Raw genomic sequence first — 25495 nt, 5'->3', positions numbered from 1 at the left:
AATTAGCTGGATTACTCTTTGAGCTCCCTCCTGACTGAACGCTGATGCTGTTGAATGTGTCAGGAAATATCCTCGGAAGTGGAGGGAGCTCAAGAGTTTTGTAAGTGGTTAAATTCTAAGGCTCACAAACCAAATTTTTTATATGTATTCAAATGCCTGTGAAGCTCAGAATTTAACAAGAGGGCAAAAAAAATGTCTGTTTTATTATCCTTGACTATGTGGTGTTTGAAATTTAAACATTTCAGAAACAATTTAGATCTATCCTTTGTGGTGAAGCTTAACCAGATATTTCCCAGGTATATAGAGCCAGGGAATCTGTAATTTATTCCATCAACTTTAACTCTCCTGGGGTTTTAGCTTTGTAAGTGTCACCATTATAAAGAGGGTTAAGTTGATTTATAGAGGGAAAGCTAACATCATGGGTTTTAAATGCAGTTACAGAACACTCAATGTATCCACTTTGCTGGCTTTATGGATCAGGAAAAAAGTAAAAACTGTGCCACTGAAAAACTACTTTTTCAAGTGGTTTTTAGAAAATTAGTATCAACCCAGGAAGCCCCCAAAATCCTCTGACATTGAGGGTAGAAAGATGATTTATATTTTATCATCTTTCTCTTTCAACTCATGTAAACCTCTGGTCATAAAAATCTCAAATTGCTTTTTAAGCTGTCTAAGAAAACACTATACACCAAGGTAACAACCCTGGGGTTTTTAGTCAATGTAGTTCTAGCTCAGTCTCTGTCTCTGCATGTTTATTTATCTATGTGTGTATATCTTACTGTTTCTTAAAGATTTTTTAATTTCTCTCTGACTCTTCTCCCTTTAACTGTTTCTTATTAAAAATGAGGTATACCATGCCTGTAATCCCAGCACTTTGGGAGGCCGAGGCGGGCGGATCACGAGGTCAAGAGATCAAGACCATCCTGGCTAACACGGTGAAACCCCGTCTCTATTAAAAAAATACAAAAAAGTTAGCTGGGCATGGTGGTAGGCGCCTGTAGTCCCAGCTGCTCAGGAGGCTGAGGCAGAATGGCGTGCACCCGGAGGTGGAGCTTGCAGTGAGCTGAGATCACGTCACTGCATTCCAGCCTGGGCGACAGAGGGAGACTGTCTCAAAAAAAAAAAAAAAAATGAGGTATACTCAATGTTAAAAAGTAAAGAGAAGCCATGTAGGTAAGATGTTGTAGAGCTAGTTGTTAAAAAATAAAACTACTCATGATTTGGTATATCTTAAAATAAATTTTTATACATTATAACATATGTATAACATATAGTTATGCACTAAAATAAGTATTATTTTCCTATATGGAAGAAAATATTTAAAAATAATCCTTGTAGGAGTGAATTCATGTGAAATGTAGGCAGAAGTGATAGTTTAGAATATGCTTTAAAACAGATTTCATTTACTTTATATTCAATCTGATATTACTGGTTCTGTAACTGGAAAAACTTAGAAATTCTATAAATAACTATTTAAAGTTTCCATATTTCTACATTGATTTCTGATTTCTAAATTGTAATTTCATTTGTGAAAAGTTCACAGTAGTAATTGAATGTTACATTTTAATAGCCACATATTAATATGTCTTATGAGAAGATCTAATATATACAACCTTAAAACCATGGATAAGCTGTGAGGAAAAAAAGTCAACCAAACTTGAGGAGGAAAATAATTTATGAATAAAAAATGCCATGCGAATTTTCTTTTTCAGAATTGGTATAAAAATTCTGAAAGAGAAGCTGCTACTCAACTAGGATAGCATCCACATTTTCTTGTGTAAGCTCTGACTCTAAGGCACAAGGCAAGTCTAAGTGTTCTTGTGACAAGCGAGAACTTTTCAGGGAGACATCAGACCAGTTGTCACAGTATGGCTGAAATCTCTGGGCCAATGCATTACCAAACCTTTGGAATCGGTTATATCTGTAAGATTTACCTTTGTGTGTATACATGTGTTCCAACAATTGGCTCTTTCGAGGGAATTTATGACCACAGATGGTACAGCTCATTTTTCTTTTCCTTGAAAAAGAAAAATTACAGTTTAATTCTACTGGCTCTGTGTCTTTGGAGATCAAAGATACTTGACTGATCTGCAAAGGCTCTGTGGTATCCCGGTTGGTGTGGTCTGGCTGCTGTTCATTCTCCTTAACAATGAAGGAGCTGAGCCTGTGGCATTCAAGGGCCTTGCTGTTTTCATTAAGGGGATGCACTTCACCAAGGTCATTGCTTTCCAGAATGGAAGCAGGGACACCGAATGGCAGGGATCCAGACACATGTGTATGGAGATGTTGCCTTAGGTTACCACGGGAATCAAAACGTTCCCCACAGTAATGGCATAAGTGTATTTTGATACTGTTTTCAGTAGAAGTGGGGCCTGTCACCTCTGATGAGGGTGAGGGGTGGCTCTGGGAGATCACAGATTCTGGGTCACATCTCTCCTGCTTGATGGAAACTGGGGGCTTCTGGTGCTCCTCCAGCGCCTGGGTGACAGGATGGGCCCTCTGCTGGTCTGCAGTGCCATCATCCAGACCAATAGCAAGAGACAGCTGTAACTGGGGGTGGTCACCCTGGACAGCAGCTCTGTTTCCACTGTTACTAGAAGGAGCTTCTTTGACCTCCAGTCCTTGTTTCACAACTGTTTTTTGGGTTGTTGAGATCTGAATGCCATATAAATTTGAGGACTGCACAGTCTCCGGTGAGAACACTTGATTCATTTCAGTTGCAATGTGAGAAAGGTAGTCGGCGTGAAGAAATCGAATCCCTTCCTCCAAACGACTATGATCCACAATCTGCTTTGGCCCTTTCCCCGTGTACATAATATGCAACAAATAGCTGAATATGTCAGGTTGGATGTCAGTTGGCTGTATTTTTATGCATTCACTGTTAAAAACAAAAACAGACCCACAAGAAATGAAACACAACCTAGTTGGCCTTTCAGCTAACAGCATAGTCTGAGACTAAAGCAATTTCTTCCTAAGAAGTTCAAACTTAGCAATCTGCCTTATAAAACATGGCAACACAGGCTTAAACTTTCATTTTTTTTTTTTTTTTTTGAGGCGGAGTCTTCACCCTGTCGCCCAGGCTGGAGTGCAGTGGCACCATCTCGGCTCACTGCAAGCTCTGCCTCCCGGGTTCGCGCCATTCTCCTGCCTCAGCCTCCCGAGTAGCTGGGACTACAGGCGCCCGCCACCACGCCCGGCTAATTTTTTTTTTTTTGTATTTTAGTAGAGACGGGGTTTCACCGTGTTAGCCAGGATGGTCTCGATCTCCTGACCTCGTGATCCGCCCATCTCGGCCTCCCAAAGTGCAGGGATTACAGGCGTGAGCCACCGCGCCCGGCCTAAACTTTCATTTTATACCAACTTTATGGCCTACCAAAAAGTCTTCCTGTATTCAATCTACTGCCTAAAGTTAGGAAACACAGACACATTCTGATTAGTTCAACGTTAATCGAATGACTCCTAAGTGATATGCACTATACTAGATGCCAGGGGTAGAAAATTGATGAATAAAATAGGTACCCTGCTCTTAAGGAATTTAACAGTCTGTCGAGTAAACAATCAAAAGAACTAAACACAGGGACTCAAAACAGATACCTGTATGCCAATGTTCACTGCAACATTACTACAGTAGCCAAAAGGTAGAAAGAAGCTGAGTGTCCACCAAAAGATGAGTGGATAAACACAAGATGGCTTACACATACAACGGAATATTATTCAACCATAAAAGAAGGAAGTTCTGATACCTGCTACAACGTAGAGAACCCCGAAAATATCATGCTAAGTAAAATAAGACAGACACAAAAGGATGAGTATTGTATAAAATATCTAGAATAGGCAAAGTCATAGAGATAGAAAGTAAATTAGCGGTTTCCAGGGGTTGAGAGGGTGAGATGGGGCATTATTGCTTAACGGGTACAAAGTTTCTGTTTGGGGTGATAAAAAAGTTTTGGAAATAGATAGTAATAATGGTTGTACAACATTGTGAATGTGATTATCACCACTGCATTGTATAATTAAAAATAGTTAAAATGGCAAATTTTACATGTTTATAGCCACAACAAAAATATCTTAAAACTGTTGAAAGAATCTATTGAAATCGGCCAGGTGCGGTGGCTCACGCCTGTAATTCCAGCACTTTGGGAGGCCAAGGCAGGTGGATCATCTGAGTTCAAGACAAGCCTGACCAACATGGTGAAACCCCGTCTCTACTAAAATTACAAAAAACTAGCCGGGTATGGTGGCACACGCCTGTGGTCCTAGCTACTAGGGAGGCTGAAGCAGGAAAATTGCTTGAACCTGGGAGGTAGAGGTTGCAGTGAGCTGAGATCACACCACCGCACTTCAGCCTGGGCAACAGAACGAGACTCTGTCTCAAAAAAAAAAAAAAAAAAAAAAAGAAAAAGAATCCATTGAAATTGATAATATTTAAAATCTAAATGCTAATCCTATTTTGGCTTCCCAAATATATTCATATATGTGTTCTTTAAACCACAAATGAGAGGCCAGGCATGGTGGTTTATGCCTGTAATCCCAGCACTTTGGGAGGCTGAGGCAGGTGGATCACTTGAGCTCAGGAGTTCAAGATCAACCTGGGCAACACAGCAAAATCCTGTCTCTACAAAAATACAAAACAAACAAACAAAATATTAGCCAGTTGTGGTGGCATGCACCTATAGTCCAAGCTACTCGGGAGGCTGACATGGAAGGAACACTTGAGTCCAGGAAGCAGAGGTTGCAGTGACCTAGGATCGTGCCACTGCACTCCAGCCTGGGCAACAGAGCCAGACTCTGTCTCAAATAATTAAAAATAAAAATAAATAAATAAATCACAATGAATACAGGTATAATTTTGAAAAGCTTAAAAATAATCCCAAATTTCAATTTTTACATATGAATCTAGAATTCAAGTAATAGATGGAAATAAGTATGTAAGAAATCAGACATATCCCTGCAAAATTAGAATAGAGACAACCTGAAGGAAATGTTGCTATCAAGGAACAATGAAATCAGTGAATGGACTTACCTTCCCTGAAGCAGAAGTTTATGTCAGTGCATCAGATTGCTCTGGGTGGCAGTATGCTGGCAATCCATTGCTTTAGTATTGATACCTTAGGACTTCCCGCTTCCTCTACTGGGTTCCACTCTTAGCTCTAACCCACCCACTAACATGGTTTGTGGCAGGGCTTTTAAAAATATCAGTTCAGGGTTCTAATAACATGATTTTTAGTTGCTCAATACAGAGATACCACATAGCAGGCCTACCTTTGTATCACCTGGGTTCAGTTTAGCAAGCACATAACAGGTGCACTGAGAGCTGAACCAACTCACAGCTCTCAAGAGACTGCTCTGAAGGTGGCGTTTCCAATATAGTGAGAGTAATCTACACTGACACTTAGGTCAGATAAGAAACTCCTTCATTTGCCAGAAAAAGTTGCCCATTACTTGTCCCCACTCCAATCTCCTCTCCACTTTGTGCCGTATGTTTCAACCATTCCGATCTATTCTGTGGTCTGAATGAGCTGGCCTGGTTCATATATCTGTATATGTTTTCATGCCATTTTTTCCCTCTGCCTATGATGCACATTCTTGAGTCCTTCTACAACATCTGAAAAACTCCTTCTGATTCTTCAAGATCCAGGATCTCTGTAAAGCCCATTCCAACCTTCTCAAAATAGGGCCACTGAAACCTTACTCTATCTTGTATACACTTCTATAACAGACTTAAGGCATTATTATTAATAGTAACAGTAGCTAACAGTGCAAAACTTTATTCTAAGCATTTCAATACTATTAATCCATTTAATCTTCTCAGTACCCATGGGGTGAGTATACTATTCAAACATTTTATAGATAAGGAAATGGAGGCACAGAAGGGTCAATTACAGCACAACTATTTGCTTTATACACATTACTTATCAGACTATGAATTGCTCAAAGACAGAGATTATAACTTACCTGTTATTGGGTGATATGGTTTGACCCATATCACCCAACTCTCATCTTCAATCGTAATTCCCATAATTCCCATAATTCCCATGTGTGGTGGGAGGGACCTGATAGGAGGTAACTGAATCATGGGGGTGGTTCCTCCATGCTATTCTCATGATAGTAAGTTCTCACGAGATCTGATGGTTTTATAAGGGGCTTCCCCCTTCACCTGGCTCTCATTCTTCCTCTTCCTGACACCATGTGAAGAAGGAAGTGTTTGCTTCCTCTCCTGCCATGATTGTAAGTTTCCTGAGGCCTATCAAGCCCTGAGGAATTGTGAGTCAATTAAATCACTTTCCTTTTTAAACTACCTAGTCTCAGGCCAGGTGCAATGGCTCATGCCTGTAATCCCAGCACTTTGGGAGGCTGAAGCAGGTGGATCACCTGAGGTCAGTAGTTCAAGACCAGCCTGGGCAATGTGATGAAACCCTGTCTCTACAAAAAATACAAAAATTAGTTGGGTGTGGTGGTACACACCTGTAATCCCAGCTATTCGGAGGCTCACAAGAATCACCTGAACCTAGGAGTTGGAGCTTGTAGTGAGCTGAAATCATACCATTACACTCCAGCCTGGGGGACAGAGTGAGACTCTGTATCAAAAAAAAAATGAAAAAAAACCCCCCAGTTTGAGGTACGTCCTTACAGCAGCATGAGAACGGATTAATACACTGAGGTATAGCACAGAGCCTTACATATTGAACACTTATTCAATAAATATTTGAATGAATTAACAATTAAGGCCGGGCATGGTGACTCACGTCTATAATCCCAGCACTTTGGGAGGCCGAGGCGGGTGGATCATCTGAGGTCGGGAGTTCTAGACCAGCCTGACCAACATGGAGAAACCCCGTCTCTACTAAAACCACAAAATTATCAGGGCGTGGTGGCGCATGCCTGTAATCCCAGTTAACTCAGGAGGCTGAGGCAGGAGAATCACTTGAACCCAGGAGGCGGAGGTTACAGTGAGCCGAGATTGCACCATTGTACTCCAGCCTGGGCAACAAGAGCGAAACTCTGTCTTCAAAAAAAACAAAAACAAAAACAATTACAATTACAATGTATAATTGAGGCTGAAATCCTATTTCAACTAAGGTTATTTAAAAAAACATAGAGTGTTCCGTCACTTTCAATCTAGGATGGAATAAAACTACTCTACCAAAAGGTTACAATCTGAATACCACTTTCCTTCCCCCTCCCTACATACCTAATATGTTGGATTAACCCAAATTTGAAAAAGCAAAGTAATTTTGAAAAAATATTTGAAACAAGTGACCCTTAAACTATAATACAGACCATATGGCAGGTAGAATTAGGATACTGAAACTTTGCTATGAAAGTGTTGGCCGGGCGCGGTGGCTCAAGCCTGTAATCCCAGCACTTTGGGAGGCCGAGACGGGTGGATCACGAGGTCAGGAGATCGAGACCATCCTGGTGAACACAGTGAAACCCCGTCTCTACTAAAACTACAAAAAACTAGCCGGGCGAGGTGGCGGGCGCCTGTAGTCCCAGCTACTCGGGAGGCTGAGGCAGGAGAATGGAGTGAACCCGGGAGGCGGAGCTTGCAGTGAGCTGAGATCCGGCCACTGCACTCCAGCCTGGGCGACAGAGCGAGACTCCGTCTCAAAAAAAAAAAAAAAAAAAAAAAAAAAGAAAGTGTTATATGAGCCCGGGTGCAGTGGCTCACGCCTGTAATCCCAGCAATTTGGAAGGCCAATGCGGGCAGATCACCTGATGTCAAGAGTTCAAGTTCAGCCTGGCCAACATAGTGAAACCCCATCTTTACTAAAAAATACAAAAATTAGTCAGGCGTGGCGGCACACACCTATAGTCCCAGCTACTTGGAAGGCTAAGGCAAGAGAACTGCTTGAACCTGGGTAGTGGAGGTTGCAGTGTGCCGAGATCGCACCACTGCACTCCAGCCTGGGCAACAGAGGTAGACTCCATCTCAAAAAAAATAAAAAATAATAAAACAAAAGTGTTACATGAAATAAAAATTAACAGCTTAGTGACTAGAAGCATAGACATAGCTTCAGACAAATCTGTATCAAACTTAATGGCTATATAATCCTGCATGGGCAAGTTACTTAACTCAGTCTCAGTTTTCCTTTCCCTAAAATAGGGAGAGCAGTAGAATTTACACTACAGGGCAAATACTTAGTGCTTTGGTATGGGATAAGCCTTCAGTAAATTTTAGCTATTTTTTTTTTTTTTTGAGACAGAGTCTTGCTCCGTCACCCAGGCTGGAATGCAGTGGCACGATCTCGGCTCACTGCAACCTCCACCTCCCAGGTACAAGCGATTCTCCTGCCTTAGCCTCCCGAGTAGCTGGGACTACAGCTGTCCACCATGCCTGGCTAATTTTTGTATTTTTAGTAGAGACGGGGGTTTCACCATATTGGCCAGGCTGGTCTCGAACTCCTGACCTTGTGATCCGCCTACCTTGGCCTCCCAAAGTGCTGGGATTACAGATGTGAGCCACGGCAACCGGCCAATTTTAGCTATTCTTAGTTTCATTCTTATTTTCCACTATGGAGCCTACCCACTGAGTTTAATTACTAATGTATAAAAAATTATTATAATTTAGCCAGGCACAGTGGCTCACGCCTGCAATCCCAACACTTTGGGAGGCTGAGGCAGGCAAATCACCTGAGGTCAGGAGTTCGAGATCAGCCTGACCAACATGGTGAAACCCTACCTCTACTAAAAATACAAAAATTAGCCAGGCGTGGTGGCACGCACCCGTAATCCCAGGTACTCAGGAGGCTGAGGCCTGAAAATCGCTTGAACCTGGGCAGTGGAAGTTACCGTGAGCCGACATTGCGCCATTGCACTTCAGCCTGGGTGACAGAGCAAGACTCCATCTCCAAAAAAAAAAAAGAAAAAATTATAACTTTACTTCTTAGGGTGACTCTGTAACAAAGAATTTCCAAAATGATATTATAATAAGGCTTATATAAATCACAATATTAAAAATTCTTATTTACAAAAACACATCCTTACCTTGTTTGGTGAATAAATATCATCTTGAAATAGTTAGAAAAAGCAGCAAGCACCGCTCTGTGGGCTTTGAAGTAAACATCTCCAATTGCAACTGTGCAATCACACAGAAAACCAAATTCTCGCTGCATGTTCAGTTGTTGGAGAAGAACAAGGCTATGGCTGGCAGTGTCCATTGTGGTTCTGAAAAAACGACAAGATAAATATATATAGGTGTGTATTTATATACGCATTACTTTTTATTAACATAAAATTGTCTACAGTTCACACAAACCTACAAAGTAACAAGGAAACCTAAATTTAAATGAAATTATTCAAGTTTTCCATCCTATTACTTTCACTGCAAACACGGCTAACACTAAATTCCTCCATTATGCCAACTGATATAAACTCTGCTGAACCATAAAATATGACCCTTTTTCCTCTGATAAGAAGATAGCTTGGTATGAGTGACACACGAAGACAGACCTGTCCTTTTCCATCTATGTGAACACAATGTTTCTAATCTTGTTTCCTCATTAGAAAAATGAAAATGAGATACTGATTCCTGCCTCAGAGTTAAATGAGATAACTTATGTGAAAATCATGTTGTAATGGAAACTGCTACTTGATGTTAGCTATGTTAATAACATAACAGGGTATCCTGGCTGAGCTAGAGATGTCACTCCTCCTCACGGATCCTCTGGTACTCAGGGGATACTGGCCTCCCACCTCTCATCAAATGTTTGGGGGACTTATCAGTCACAGTAGCTCAGGAACCCTTAAAATAGATGTCAAGCCACATCCCCAATTTAATTGTGGCCCAAAAGCCTCATGAGAAAGAACTTAAGCCGGTGCAGTGGCTCATGCCTGTAATCCCAGCACCTTGGGAAGATGAGGCTTGAGCCCAGGTATTCGAGACCAGCCTGAGCAATATAGTGAAACCTCATCTCCACAAAAAATAAAACAATTAGCTGGGTATGGTGGCATGCACCTGTACTCCCAGCTACTTGGGGGGCTGAGGCAGGAGGATCACTTAAGCCTGGGAGGTCAAGGCTGCAGTGAGCTGTGATCACACCACTGCACTCCAGCCTGGGCAACAGTGAAACTGTCTCAAAAAAACAAAACAAAACAAAAAACCAAAAAAAAAAAAAAAAACAAACAAACAAGAAAGAACTTAAACCCTGATCTCATCTGGATTCAGATGCACATTAGAATGTAGGTTCCCAAAGGAAGTAGAAGGCAAGGTGGAACAACTGTCGGGGGAGCCTATATGAGGAAGAATATGCAGAATTCTGGCCGAGAAGCCGAGTATAAGCAGCAAAGACATTCAGAAGTGCCCTGGTTTCAGGCAGGTGCGAGACTATCTCATCTTCTCTACCCTACTGTGGAGAGAGCCCTGGTAGCTGTAGTATAAAGGGCATCACTGGGTGGCCAGGAGAACATCCTTTGAAAGAGCAGACACTGAAAAAAAGAATGAGGTTTCCACACCAGCCAGTCAGACCAAGGTCTAAGGAGGTCAGTGATGGAATGCGGGGTTAGCCGTCTGGAGACAGGCAGTGGCTTGGGCAGCAGACAGCTAAGTGATCAGTAATATAATAAATATAGCTAACATTTTATAGTGCTTCCTATGTGACAAAAATTAGCCAGGCATGGTGGTGCATGCCTTAGTCCCAGCTACTTGGGTGGCTGAGTCAGGAGGACATCTTGAGCCAGGAAGATCGAGGCTACAGCGAGCCATGATCATGCCACTGCACTTCAGCCTGGGTGGCAGAGCGAGACCCTGTCTCAAAAAAAAAAAAAAAAGCCGGGTACGGTGGCTCAGGCCTGTAATCCCAGCACTTCGGGAGGCCGAGGCGGGCGGATCACGAGGTCAGGAGATCGAGATCATCCTGGCTAACACAGTGAAACCCCATCTCTACTAAAAATGCAAAAAATTAGCTGGGCATGGTGGCGGGTGCCTGTAGTCCCGGCTACTTGGGAGGCTGAGGCAGGAGAATGGCATGAACCCGGGAGGCAGAGTTTGCAGTGAGCCAAGATCGCGCCACTGTACTCTAGCCTGGATGATAGAGCATGACTCCGTCTCAAAAAAAAAAAAAAAGGTAGAATCTATTAAAACTACATATTTAATGTACTGATGTGGAATAATCCCCAAATTTTATTATTATTATTCTTATTAGAGACGAAGTTTTGATCTTGTTGACCAGGCTGGAGTGCAATGGCTCCATCTCAGCTCACTGCAACCTCCGCCTCCCAGGTTTAAGTGAGTCTCCTGGCCTCCCAAGTAGCCTCCCAAGTAGCTGGCATTACAGGTGCCCGCCACCATGTCCAGCTAATTTTTGTATTTTTAGTAGAGATGTGATTTCACCATGTTGGCCACGCTGGTCTCGAACTCCTGACCTCAGGTGATCTGCCCACCTCGGCCTCCTAAAGTGCTAGCATTACAGGCATGAGCCACTGTGCCGAGCCTAACAAAATAAAAATCTATATTGACAATTTCAGCATGTGAAAAATGTGTCTTAGAATCAATGAAATGATTATTTTTTGAATAATAACCAATTTTTTGAAAAAACTGAAGTATCTTAAATTAGCCTGATAAATTGTCTCAAAAAACAAAAACAAAAAAACACCAAACCCTCAGATCATAAACATTTTCACCAGTTCTTCCCATTATGTAGTATAATGAACTACTGAACCACAGGGAAATGAGACATAGCACACTAATAAGCCACCCATACGGGAATCTTATGGTTAATGGTCTATGGGTAATAGTTAAATTCTTCACTTATTCAACAGATTTTTTGAAGAGCAATTTAATAAAGAAAAAATATGTAAAAGCGTGCATTGTACAAGGCATGGAGACAGAAAAAAATGACAGATGTTACACTCAAGATTACAGGCTCACAGGAAAGATAAAACATCAAACCATAATTATAATATGAAATAAATGCATTTAGTAGCATAGAGCAGTTAGAGAACATGCTATCAGAGGGAGACAAACACAGGCAACTCAATGGGAAAGAAGGCCAGGCAGAAAAAAAATAAAATGAATAAAATTACTGGGAAGAATATGAATATTTAGATAACAGAAGGATTCAGTCTGGCATAGAAAAAAAAACCAAAGTAACAGAAATAATGAGATGTGGTCAGCTCACAAAGGATACTGAATATAAGACTAAAAAGTAGTATAGTGTTTGAAATCAACTATCTAAGACGTTTGAGTAAGAACAGCATGATCAGTTACCTTACTCTGTGGGAGGGAGAACAGAGTGTGGTAGTTAAAGCTTGAACTAAAATCAGACAGCTTAAAATTTTAGCTCTGCCATTTACTAGCTGCATGGTCTTGGCAAGATACTTAACTCTCTGGGCCTCCATTTCACTTATAAAATATGGATAATGACAGTATCTAACTTAAAGGTTATTTGAATTTAATGATATAATGCACTTAGAAATAGTGGGCCCATAGTAAGTGCTTAATAAATACGAGGCATTATCATCATCACCATCATTAGGCATGAATCAAGACTGCTCTAATAGCAACATATAAAAAATACTAGCAAGGGAAAAGGCATGGAGAAAGAAAAGACTGGCTAGAAGCCTACTATGATATCAAAGTAATCGTGGTGGGAATGGAGGAAGGAATACAAAAGATACATTAGACACAAAACTGACATGACTTGGCAACAGATTGGATGTGGTCACCACAGAGATCAAATCAAAGGTGAGTCTCAGAATTCCAGCTTGGGTAAATAGAAGAATTCATCCATTCCTTCAGATCACATTTTCAGAGTAACTGCCACGTGCTAGGTGTTGATATAAAGGCAGAGTCCCAGAACATTAGAGAAGTAGTACAGAAACTGGCTTGATAAGAGGCTCCCACCTCAAAAAAAAAAAAAAAAAAAAAAAAAAAAAAAAAAAAAAGGCCAGGTGCGGTGGCTCACACCTGTAATCCCAGCACTTTGGGAGGCCGAGGCGGGCGGATCACCTGAGGTCAGGAGTTCGAGGCCACCCATGGTCAACATGGTGAAACCCCGTCTCTACTAAAAATACAAAAAATTAGCCAGACGTGATGGCGGGTGCCTGTAATCCCAGCTACTCGGGAGGCTGAGGAAGGAGAACCGCTTGAGCCCGAGAAGCAGAGGTTGCAGTGAGCCAAGATCATGCCATTGCACTCCAGCCTGGGCAACAAGAGCGAGTTCCGCCTCAAAAAAAAAAAAAAAAAAAGAAGAAGAAGAAGAATAGAGGTTTCACCTCAGACACCCTGAGCTCCAAATGTCTACCAGATATCTAAGTAGAAATGTTTAGTGATCAGCAGAGACAAGAAGCAGGACTGGGCTCTAGAGAGAGCAGAGCCAGAGAGGGAGAAGAGGCCTCTAAAATGACAAGGCTGAAGTAACCAAGTATGAAAATAATAAAGTAGACTAAAAAGTAGAATGAAATAAGAGGGAAAAAAGCTAAGAATGAATCTTTGGAAAACAGAAAAGACACAATAAGACAGAGAAGGAGAAATAAGAAAACATCGTCATTGAGGAAAAGCAATGACCTTGCAGAAAGGAGGTGGCAATGGTGCAAAATAACTGAAGAGAAACATGGGGGTGAGGCCCATTACAAACATGTCGAGTATAATGACCAAAAGATTCCTGGTGACCTCTGACAATAGCACAGGAAAGCAGCAAGGGCCAAATATTTGACTGCAGGGGATATTAGAAACCAGAGGCTAGGCCAAGCGCAGTGGCCCACGCCTGTAATCCCAGCACTTTAGGAGGACAAGGTGAGTGGACCACTTGAGGCCAGGAGTTTGAGACCAGCCTGGACAACATGGTGAGACCCCGCCTCTACTCAAAATACAAAAATTAGCCGGGTGTGGGGGCACATGCCTGTAATCCCAGCTACTTGGGACGTTGAGGCCGAAGAATCACTTGAACCCAGGAGGCAGAGGTTGCAGTGAGCTGAGATCCATTGCACTCCAGCCTAGGCAACACAGCGAGATTCTGTCTCAAAAAAATAAAAATAAAAATAAAGAAACCAGAGGGCATAAAGCCTAGACACAGACATGACAGGACAAGACATTAAGGGAGCTTCAGATCAGAAGAAGACCCAAATGCACCTCTTCCCTTTACATATGAAAGAAACCTGGAGTAATAAACTCTGAAACTTACATAGAGCACTGAAGTTTACACAGAACTTTCATATACAATAATTTATCTACTTCAGATTAGATAATTTCTATTAATCTATCCTCAAATTAAATGACTTATCTCTTCTATCTGCTCTGTTAAATCTATTCAAGATTTTTGTTTCAAATACTGTATTTTCAGATATAAAATTTTCATTTCGTTCTTTTTTAAAGTTTCTAGTTCTCTGCTGAGATTTCCTATTTGTTCACATATACAACATTATTTTGCTTTACATCCTTGAGCATAGTTATAATAGCTGCTTTAAATCTTCTCTGCTAAATCCAACCTTTGGCTCATTGTGGGGTCAGTCTCCACTGATTAGGGTGATGGTTTCTGGATTATAGCCTAGATATTGTGATTAATACAAATGACTCTAGATTCTATAATATTCTTCCAAAGAGTGTTTATGTTTTTGTTTTTGTAGACAATTACCTCAGCTAGACTTAAACTCCAAGTTCTGCCTCCCCTGTGGTGGACAGCAGCTAAAATCTCTGCTCCTCTAGCCTTAAGTGTGCTGTTTGGAGGCTGCTCCACACATGTACAGTTCAGGGCTTTGCAAGAAATTCAAGCAGAGTTTATAAACAGTGTTTGGGGTTCTGCCACTCCAACATTCTTTCTAGGATTTTCTCCTGCACTTTCCAGCTGTGTGATCACTGTGAGCTCTGTCCCCATTTCTTCTAGAGGGATTACAGGTTGTTATTACAGTTGTAGCCACCTCTTCATATCACCAGCTGGGACCTATGCCAGTCTAAAAGCCATAAAAACAGAAGCTTATTCACTGCTGTTCTCCTCTTCCAATTGCAGACCTCAATCTAGTTTCTGTAATTCTCAAATGTCATCTAGTCATTTTTAAAACTTTCATCAGCTGGGCGCAGTGGCTCACGCCTGTAATCCCAGCACTTTGGGAGGCAGAGGTGGGCAGATCACCTGAGGTCGGGAGTTCGAGACCAGCCTGATCAACATGGAGAAACCCCGTCTCTACTAAAAATACAAAATTAGCCGGGTGTGGTGGCACATGCCTGTAATACCAGCTACTCCAGAGGCTGAGGCAGCTGAGTTGCTTGAACCCGGGAGGCAGAGGTTGCGGTAAGCCGAGATCGTGCCACTGCACTCCAGCCTGGGCAACAAGAGCAAAACTCCATCTCAAAAGGGAAAAAAAAAATTTATCAAGTTTATATTTATCTGCAGGAAATTGTCCTGATAGGAACTATTCAACCATTGCCGCTTCCCCCAACATTTTGTGTTTTTTTTTAAATGAAAGCAATTTATTAGAAAATAAAAGAATGGCTACTCCATAGGCAGAGCAGCCCTACTCAACCATTACTGTTTATCAGCAGTTCTAAAAACCTGTGGTCTCATGATCCACTTACACTTTTTAAAAAAAGTATTACAGGCTGGGTGCGGTGGCTCACACCTGTAATCCCAGCACTTTGGGAGGCCAAGGTGGGCGGATCACAAGGTCAGGAGTTCAAGACCTGCCTGGCAACTTGGTGAAACCCCATCTCTACTAAAAATAAAAATAAAAATAAAAAAATAGCTGGGCATGGTGGCATGTGCCTGTAATCCCAGCTACTTGGGAGGCTGAGGCAGGAAAACTGCTTGAACCGGGACCTGGGAGGAGGAAGATGTAGTGAGCTGAGATCACACCACTGCATTCCAGCCTGGGCTACAGAGCGAGACTCTGTCTCAAAAAAAAAGTATTACAGATTATGAAGAGCTGCTGTTTATATAGATTATATTTATCAATATTTACTATATTCAAAATTAAAAGACTTTAAAATATTTATTTAAAATAGCAATAAACCCATTACATACTAACATATTTTTTCCTTAAAAAACTTTCAAAAACAAGTGAGAGGAGTGGTATTAATTTACATTTTGCAATCCTCTTTAATACCTGGCTTTAACAGATGCAGCTGTACTCTCTTATCTGATTCTGCATTCAATCTGTTGTCATATGTTGTTTTGGTTCGAGTATATTGAGAATCTGTTCTTACATAAGGGAGATCCTTATTGACCCATGAAACCTTCAGTGGCTCCTTGGACCACACTTTGAGAACCACTGCCCTACACTATCTTTTTTTCTTGTTTTTTTTTTTTTCTTTTAAATCTTGTGAGGTAGTAGAGCAGGTACTATCAGTTCTATTTTATGGCTGGGAACCACAGGCTCAGAGAAGGCAGGAAACATACCTGAAGTCAAACAACTAGCAATTAAATGGCGCTGGTAATACCTCAAGACTGACTTTAAACCCAGGGCCCTTTCTTTAAAACCCCATCTAGAACTTTCAACATTTATACTGTTGGCAGATTTTGCAAATATGTTGAATCAAATAAGGGAGTAAACTTTTCAAGTGTATAAAATGAAACAAAATCTATTAAAAAAAAAAAACACCAAGTACACATGAGATGCGTTCAAACTTGTTTTGCATAATAGACCTTTGATGTTGTAATATATCAGATTACTTCAAATCAATAGCCCCATTCCAGTGCAAAGTTATTAGAACATTTTCTAATACAACCTACTTTGCAAACTATTAGCTAGACTTTTTGTATAGCCTTTGCTCATCATTCTTTGACTGTCTATTTTATTTTCTCTAGTATGTGAAAAAGCTAAAGTTTCCCATGAATACAGAAAGAGCTTAGAAGTTACATTTGAGACTTTCTGATGAGAATTTTAAGATGTGAGAGAAATTATGGAAAAATAATGTATCATTTTATTATACTTATAAATACTAGAATCAAAATGTAAGAGTGCTACATTTTTAGAAGTTTTATCTGTTATCAAAGTGATACATTATCATAATATGTTTAGCATTGATATTTAAGAGATTACAAAAACCTTCTTTACCTTTTAGATTGTAGTAACTCTGGATTACTTCAAATTAAGATGGAACAACTTTATACTAGTATCTATGTTTGTTTAAAGCTGGCTTGATATTCAATATATATCTTTGATTCTTATGTATTTAGAAAAATCCGGTGAAACCTCGTCTCTACTTAAAAAAATACAAAAAACTAGCCGGGCGAGGTGGCGGGTGCCTGTAGTCCCAGCTACTCGGGAGGCTGAGGCAGGAGAATGGCGTGAACCCAGGAGGCGGAGCTTGCAGTGAGCTGAGATCCCTCCATTGCACTCCGGCCTGGGCGACAGAGCGAGACTCCGTCTCAAAAAAAAAAAAAAAAAAAAAAAAAGAAAAATCTACTGTACTAGACTGGACTCTCAGATCTATGGTAGCCAGACTGATATCCTGGACTACACAGCTCTTCATTCTCTCAGGCTGTAAGAATCTTTAATAAAAAAGGAACAAAAAGAGCAAGATGACTGTTTCTGTAGGAAAACAGTCTTAGATATTTTCTCTGTCAATGCTTACCACTGAGACTTTATGATGAATTATCATTCAGACAAGGAGACAGGAAAGTTGGCAGAGGAGTATGTACAGCTTTTTTGAGCTACTTACTCACGGCTATAAATACAAAGGCAAAAGCAAAATATTTCAAGTGCCATATGATAAAAGACTTTATATAGCGACTAACTTTTTTAATGGAACTTTCACATGACTGTAGAGGTGTGACATTTTATTACCTAGAGAATGAAAAAATGTTTGTAGAAATCATTTTATCCTGAAACAGAGGTTCTTATTGCTGACTATACTGTAAAACCTTCTATGAAGAGCTGTATTGATGTCTGAGTCCCAACCCAGGCTTAGCCCAAACAGAACTGAATTCCTAGGGGTGAGGCACAGATTGTTTTTTTTTTTCTTTTTTAAGACAGAGTGTCGCTCTGTCACCCAGGCTGGAGTGCAGTGGCGTGACCTCAGCTCAATGTAACTTCCGCCTCCTGGATTCAAGTGCTTCTCTCTGCCTCAGCCTCTGGAGTAGCTGGGACTACAGGCGCCCACCACCACATCTGGCTAATTTTTATATTTTTGTGGAGACGGGGTTTTGCCACGTTGGCCAGGCTGGTCTCGAACTCCTTACCTCAGGTGATCCACCTGCCTTGGTCTCCCAAAGTGCTGGGATTACAGGCGTGGGCCACTGTTCTCGGCCAGATTCTTTTTTTAAAAAGCTTCCCAGGTGATTCTAACGTGACACCTCAGTTAAGAACCACTGCCGGCCGGGCGCGGTGGCTCACGCTTGTAATCCCAGCACTTTGGGAGGCCGAGGTGGGCGGATCACGAGGTCAGGAGATCGAGACCACAGTGAAACCCTGTCTCTACTAAAAATACAAAAAATTAGCCGGGCGTGGTGGTGGGCGCCTGTAGTCCCAGCTACTCAGGAGGCTGAGGCAAGAGAATGGCATGAACCCGGGAGGCGGAGCTTGCAGTGAGCCGAGGTCCAGATCGCGCCACTGCACTCCAGCCTGGGCTACAGAGCAAGACTCTGTCTCAAAAAAAAAAAAAAAAAAAAAAAAAAAAGAACCACTGCCTCAGAGGAACAGGGGACCAAGGAAACCCAAGAAATTATTTCACACTCTACAATTACAGTGATATTTAAGAGACTATAAAAAAAAACCTTCTTTACTTTCTAGATTGTAGTAACTCTGGATTAGTTCCAACTAAGTAAGATAGAGCAACTTTATACTAGTCTCTATAAATAAACAATTCCTTAAGAGCATTCAAAGTGTGGAAATTATGTTGACTACATTAAATGAACAAATATCAACAACTGTAATTCTAATTGTAACCTTAAAATATTGGCCAGATTGGCCGGGCGCGGTGGCTCATGTCTGTAATCCCAGCACTTTGGGAGGCCGAGGCGGGCAGATAACGAGGTCAGGACCATCCTGGCTAACGCAGTGAAATCCCAATTCTACTAAAAATATTTTAAAAAGTAGCCGGGCATGGTGGCGGGCACCTGTAGTCCCAGCTACTTGGGAGGCTGAGGCAGGAGAATGGCATGAACCCAGGAGGCGGAGCTTGCAGTGAGCCGAGATCACACCACTGCACTCCAGCCTGGGCGACAGAGCGAGACTCTGCCTCAAAAAAAAAAAAAAAAAAAAAAAACTGGCCAGATTAAGAAACAAAAGTGCTCCATGGCCGGGCACAGTGGCTCACTCCCAGCACTTTGGTAGGCTGAGGCAGGTGGATTATCTGAGGTCGGGAGTTCGAGACCAGCCTGACCAACATGAAGAAACCCCGTCTCTACTAAAAATACAAAATTAGTCAGGCGTGGTGGCACATGCCTGTAATCCCACTGCTCGGGAGGCTGAGGCGGGAGAATCGCTTGAACCCAGGAGGCGGAGGTTGCGGTGAGCCAAGATCACACCACTGCACTCCACTCTGGGCAACAAAAGTGAAACTCTGTCTCAAAAAAAAAAAAAAAAGAAAGAAAAAAAAGAAACAAAAGTGCTCCTAAACTGGCAACCGGGCATGGGTGGGGAGGCAGAGGAACACACTATTTTCAGCCTTCTTTTCAAATAGTACTTAGGAAAAAGAAATATTTACTCTCTTACTCCATTACACCTAGATTGGATTTCATAACATCTAAAAGTGATATAGAAATTCCAAATCTGAAAATACTGTTTGAGGTAAAATCTGCTATAATTCCAGACATCTGCTTATTAAGATATACTGAGAATGTTAGCAAAGAGGGTATGAAGTGGAGGTGGTAGATGATACAGGAAGAGTAGTTATGCTCTAGAAACCTTTAATGGAACTGGGAAACATTAGTTTGGGGCCTCCTGCCTGTTGGCAGACATAGGCAACCTCCAAGCACTTCTAACTCCCATCTAACCAACATGACATTGTAGGATGCCTGATAAAGCCAAGCACACAAGAAAACTAACAACAGTGAGCACAAATTGTTAACAGACCTTTAAAAAAAATCAGAACCCGGAGAAAGAAAGGAAAAGATTCTTCTTAGTCCATTAAAGACAGACCAAATTTCTAAAAGAAAAAATAAGGTACTCGAAGGACAGGAGAAAGCTGGAAAATTACAATGCTAGTACAGACCTAGACAGTACAGACAAGAGTAACTAAAACTTCTGGATACAGGTAAACCAATATTTCTTTCGCAATGGAACGGTACTCCCATGAACCCATTACTCAAGTGGGCTAATAAAACCCTTTGCTTAAAGTGCCTGGAGATTTCAGGAAAAACAAAACATCCATGCATGACTGATTTGTAACCAGAGAAGAAATGAATTAGAAAAATATCAAAAATAACTGAAAACTCTTAAGTACTTTTTCTCCCAATAAAGTGCACACACACACACAAAAGAGAAAAAATTCCTGTTAGCAAAGGGAAAGTAGAAGTGTAAATAAAAGCCTGTAATCCCAGCACTTTAGGAGGCCGAGGAGGGCGGATCACCTGAGGTCAGAGTTCAAGACCAGCCTGACCAATATGGTGAAACCCTGTCTCTACTAAACATACAAAAATTAGTTGGGCGTGGCAGCAGACACCTGTAATCCCAGCTACTTGGGAGGCTGAGGCAGAAGAGCTGCCAATAAGGGGGAAAAACTCAAATGTCCATGGATAATCAAATGGATAAAGAAAATATGGGCCAGGCACAGTGGCTCACACCTGTAATCCCAGCACTTTGGAAGGCCAAGGTGGGATGATCACTTGAGGTCAGGAGTTCAAGACCAGCCTGGCCAACATGGCTAAACCCCGTCTCTACTAAAAATACAAAAATTAGCCAGGTGTGGTGGCAGGCGCCTGTAATCCCAGCTACTTGGTAGGCTGAGGTCAGAGAATCGCTTGAACGCAGGAAGCGGAGGCAGCAGTGAGCCGAAATTACGCCGCTGCACTCCAGCCTGGGTGACAGAGGTAGACTCTGTCTAAAATAAATAAATAAATAAACTAGAAGTATAAATAAATTTAATAAATAATCCTGAAACTGGTGTTTGCTTCAAACACTTTCTTCTTCCTCCTCTATCCCTAAGCAGGTTCAAATAGCAGTATCTTTCCTTTCTTAAGGAGAATACTACTATTCTGGTTATTTTCAAAACCTATTATTATAATAAATACTATATGCAAGGCCTTGTGCTAAGTGCTGTATATACATTATCTCTGAAAATCCTCACTGTGATGACTAATGTATTATTTTTTTTTTTTTTTTTTTTTTTTTTTGAGACGGAGTCTCACGCTGTTGCCCAGGCTGGAGTGCAGTGGCGCGATCTCAGCTCACTGCAAGCTCCGCCTCCCGGGTTCCCGCCATTCTCCTGCCTCAGCCTCCTGAGTAGCTGGGACTACAGGCGCCCGCCACCGCGCCCGGCTAATTTTTTTTTGTATTTTTAGTAGAGACGGGGTTTCACTGTGGTCTCGATCTCCTGACCTTGTGATCCGCCCGCCTCGGCCTCCCAAAGTGCTGGGATTACAGGCTTGAGCCAACGCGCCCGGCAAATGTATTATTTTCATTTCCATTTTACAAATGAGGAAAAATCCTATGCTTAGGACACACAATCAACAAATGGTATAAAGCGGAGATAAAAAGCCAGGTCTGTCTCCATAGCCTGTGCTAATAAACTGGAGCAGGATTTTCTTAGCTTTCTCTCCTTGAAAGACTGAAGTTCACATGCTATTTGGAATAAATATGCAGAAAAGGGGCACAGGAAGTGGTGTAGAAAGAAGCACTTTATAACTTATCAAGATAAGAGCACCTGCACTGCTTGTTTAAAACAAGGAAAAACCCTGCAATAACATAAAACCCCCAACTCTTTTCTGGCCCTGTTATTGCTAAAACGGACAAGTTGGTCAGGCACCACCTACGGACCATAGTAAATAAATCACTTTGGTTCAGTGGTGGGGAGGGCATTATGCAACACTTCCCAGCACAGCCCTGGCCAGGATATTTTACGGCCAAGGCACTTGGGCCCCTCCTCCCCAGCTAGACAGCCTGGCTCCTTCACATTCCCCTCAGGAGATAGGGTGGAAGCTCACAGCTCCATTTTGTAAGGCATAGAGGGCAGCTGAAAGTCCTGCTTGGCCTCTCTGGGCAACCACAGGCGCCAATAAATCAGCCACAGGCGATTCTCTCATTCCCTTCCTGGCTGAAGCAGGAGCAAGACATAATGCAAAAGAGCACTGATTGGACTTGAGAGATAAGCGATCTAGGCTTAAATTCTACTGCAAATGACTATATCACCACAGCCCAGGTAATGGCCTGTTTCCTCAGGCTTGTAACATGAAGACAGTACCATCTCCTTTTTGGTAAAGATACAAAGTTCATCTATGAAAGCAGCTAGTATGATACTTCGCCCACTGCAAGTATTCAGTAAACAGCGGCCAACTTGAGCAGAATCCATCTCTAATACATGCAAATAAGACATTCAAGGTAGGACTGGACAAAAAAGGTGTAGCAGGTTATGTGGGTTCCTCTCTGCTTTCTTCCTGACCATACCTTGATATTTCATTGATTGCCAGCTCTCAGAACTAATCTATTCCATGTCCTATCCCATCAGTGTTCTGTTCCCTGTTAAGGAGCTGATGTCCGATAACGGATTCATGATTTACCCTTAACTAAAATATATGAAGATTGTTAAAGAAGACTTTGATGCCTTAACATAAGGAAGCAACCAATGCTGCAAATAATGGTTATTCTTGAAAAGAACAGCAATGAAATTTTCAGGGGTGGCTGAGGGGTGAAGGCTTTTAGTTCCAAAAATACACCATAGCTGGCCTACCTCACTAGAAATACTATCAAACCCACACAGTGGCCATGCCTGATTTCTCCATAATCTGAATCAAGCCAAGTATAATGACCTCCGCCGGATACATTCTCTACAGGTGAGTGGGGTAAACTGGCACTGCGGTCCTGGCATAGTGGAGAGTGCAATCACCAAGGTGTCTGGAGCCTTGGAGTCTTAGCTATCAAGAGGTGTAGCTAGCTCCAGTTACATCACGCTCTTTAGGCCTGGTGTCTTCTCTGTGATGATCAACAGATTTTCTGTAAGGCACCGCTCAGCTCTAAAATGTGAGATTCCAAAGTGTACTCTACACACTTGATAGTCTTGTGAGAGGATCAATAGCTCTGCCAGACGAACTTGAGTTTCAAGAGAAAGAATGCCAAATTTAATCCCTTGGGGAGACCCGGGCGCTGACTGTTGAAACATGCTAGGTGCTGTCAAGTTCCAGGTACTACGCTGTGCTATGCGCTGCCTCCGCAACTGATAACACCTGATTACTCCAAATAATGAGTGCCAGAGAAGGCGGTGATGGGTCAAGCTTCAAAAAGAAAAACTGGATTTGCTTAGAACAAGATAAACATTTGAAGACAGAAAATAAATTATGAGGGCGCGGGGGAAGTCTTCTTGCCCTAGAAACTAGGTAATCACAAGCTGGGAGTGGAAACACTAGCCGCAGCGTCCTCGCAGCATATGGAAAGTCGCCCGCTCCTAAGAGCGGTGGGCGCCAAGCGGGGGAGGCCGCAGGCCTATTGGGGTTTCCTGCTAGGGGTCGCACCCGGACCCGCAGCACTGACGGCTCCGCACCTTCAAGGCACCCCGTGTGCCACCCTGAATCAGGCCCCGGCGGCGGCTCCTAGCAGCAGCAAAGGGTGGTTCTGGGTATTGTTGGCCCAGCGCTCACTCGCGAATGTATTTTCCTCCTGTGCCCTGCCTGACATCTCAATGCGACCAAAAACACCCCTCTCCCCAGCTACTTGCATCTGTCCCGCGACCGGTGCAGCTGCAGGCCGCCGCCCTGGGCGGCTCGCGGCGGGAGGGACTGAGACCGGGGCAGCCCACAAGGGCTGGGCCGCGTCGCTTACCCAGATGCCGCCGCGGCGGCAAGCCGACTCCTCCGTGCAGGAGGGGCGGGCTCCCAAGCCGCGCACAGCAAGCGGTGGAGCCGGCTCACGCACCCCGCGGCTGGCTCTCGCGCGGCTTCCCGCGCCGCAGCCCGCGATGGCCCCACGTGACCGCGTGTCTGGTAGCAGGGGAACGAGGGGCGCCAAGGCCAGGGTGTGCGTGCGTGCGTGCGTGCGTACGTGCGCGCCCTCCCGCCCGCAGCCGGGAGGGGGTCGGCCCGCGCTCTGAGCGCTGCCGCTACAGTTCGCAGTCGTGACTCTGTAGGCGGAAGCACAGGGACGAGCCTGAGCGTCACAGGCTCCCCACAAACAACCGCGTGACCCGGGGACTTTCCCCAGGGTGTGCAAAAGCACAGGCACCCCCTCAGTTCTGGGGTGAAGGTGGGGGTGGGGAAGGATGCGCCCGCGTGTTCGCTGGGGAAGGGATGAGGGCGCGGGGCCAGGGAGGCCGAGCCGCGGGAGTCTGGGTGGAGAGGCGGACTGGGCGAGGTGGGGCATGGCGAGGGAAGTGACTCAGGGCCAGAGGCGGACAGGCCCACGGAAGGTGGGGTGGGGGGAGCGCGGGGACTAGGCGACCCTGAACCGACCGGACAGAGCGAGGTTTCCGAAGCACTCGAGGCGGACCGCGAGGGACGGCCCAGCTGCTGGGCCCAACGGGGCAGGGGTCTGACATCTGGATAGAGTGGGAAAACAGCCGCGCATACTGCCCTGGGGAGTCGGGAGGAGCCCAGTCACATCCAGCTGTGCAAACAGGAGGAGGAGGAGGTCCCAAGCCTACCCTTGAGAGAGGGGCGAGAGGGGTGGTCAAGCCGCCGCTGCCGCGACAGCCCCCGCGGTGCGGGTTGCGCCAGCCTCCTCGGAGCCCGACGCAGAAACTTGTTGCAACAAACAGGCGACCGCGGGTGCCCCTAGCAGCCAGCGGCAGAGTGGGTGGGCGGGCGAGAGGGAGGGGAAGGCTGGCGGACGCCGCAGCGAACTGGTGGGCAGACCCGGAGTCGCCGCGTAAGCGGGGCCGGCTCAGTGCGGTGCGGCAGGCGCGGCTGTGCGGCAGCGGAAGTCCTTTGTTGCAGCACAGTCCCTGGCAGAGCCAGAGCCTCTCCGCGCAGCCCAACCCGAGCGCCGAGCGCCGAGCGCCGCCGCCACTGCAGCTCGCGGCCCCTTCGCCTCCGCCCGCCTTTGCCGTGGCTGATTTGCCTTAAACTCCCTAAAATCTCCGCAGCTCTGGTTCCTGCTGCGGCCGGTAAGTATTTGCCAGTTGTGGGGCTATTTGCGCAACTTTCGCCCGGGCCGGAGGGCGACGGGCCGCGGGCCTGGCGGAGTGCGGGGCCGGAGCGGCGCCGACCCGTGCGGGGAGCCGGAGCGCGGCGGACGCGTTGCAAGGACCCGGTGACGGGCGGCTGCCAGGCCGCCTGCTTGTTGCCGGCGCGTCAGGTCCCGGGCGTGCGGCCTCCCTGAGTCGGAGGCAAAGCCCTTACGGAGACTAGTTCCCAAATTAGTTACCTTCTTTTCTTTCTTTCTCTGCCTTTATTTTTTTCGAGGGGGGGAGGGGAGGTGTAGACGGGAGGCGGGAGAACCCAGTTGATTGACGTGCCTGGAGCCCGCTTCTCTC

General features: G+C 44.0%; 3 protein-coding genes across 7 annotated transcripts in view; 2 read left to right on the top strand and 1 right to left on the bottom strand.

Annotated features, from left to right (window-relative positions):
• Positions 1–25495, top strand: part of CHURC1 (churchill domain containing 1) — a 476524-nt gene that overhangs the window by 14786 nt on the left and 436243 nt on the right. The gene's annotated exons all lie outside the window — the stretch shown is intronic.
• ZBTB25 (zinc finger and BTB domain containing 25) lies at positions 1220–24746 on the bottom strand. Of its 4 annotated transcripts, none has more exons than XM_050799282.1 (3): positions 24665–24746; positions 8989–9168; positions 1220–2878 (listed from the first exon to the last, which is right to left on the bottom strand). In XM_050799282.1, exons 2-3 carry the CDS (start codon positions 9159–9161, stop codon positions 1744–1746), a joined length of 1308 nt encoding a protein of 435 aa, XP_050655239.1. In that variant the 5' UTR covers positions 9162–9168; positions 24665–24746; the 3' UTR covers positions 1220–1743. The 4 variants fall into 4 exon arrangements, with proteins under 4 accessions (XP_050655239.1, XP_050655240.1, XP_050655242.1 ...); XM_050799283.1 differs by lacking the exon at positions 24665–24746 and adding an exon at positions 23848–24025; XM_050799285.1 differs by lacking the exon at positions 24665–24746 and adding an exon at positions 23079–23819.
• Positions 24739–25495, top strand: part of ZBTB1 (zinc finger and BTB domain containing 1) — a 28652-nt gene continuing 27895 nt past the window's right edge. For both annotated transcript variants that reach the window (XM_050799252.1, XM_050799248.1), the window contains exon 1: positions 24739–25126. The gene's annotated coding sequence lies outside the window, so the exon portion shown is untranslated. The remainder of the gene's footprint in view (positions 25127–25495) is intronic.

Source organism: Macaca thibetana, chromosome 7, assembly GCF_024542745.1.
Source record: "Macaca thibetana thibetana isolate TM-01 chromosome 7, ASM2454274v1, whole genome shotgun sequence".
NCBI lineage: Eukaryota > Metazoa > Chordata > Mammalia > Primates > Cercopithecidae > Macaca > Macaca thibetana.
Note: the sequence above shows the minus strand (reverse complement) of the source record. Positions and strands in the feature narration are given on the sequence as shown.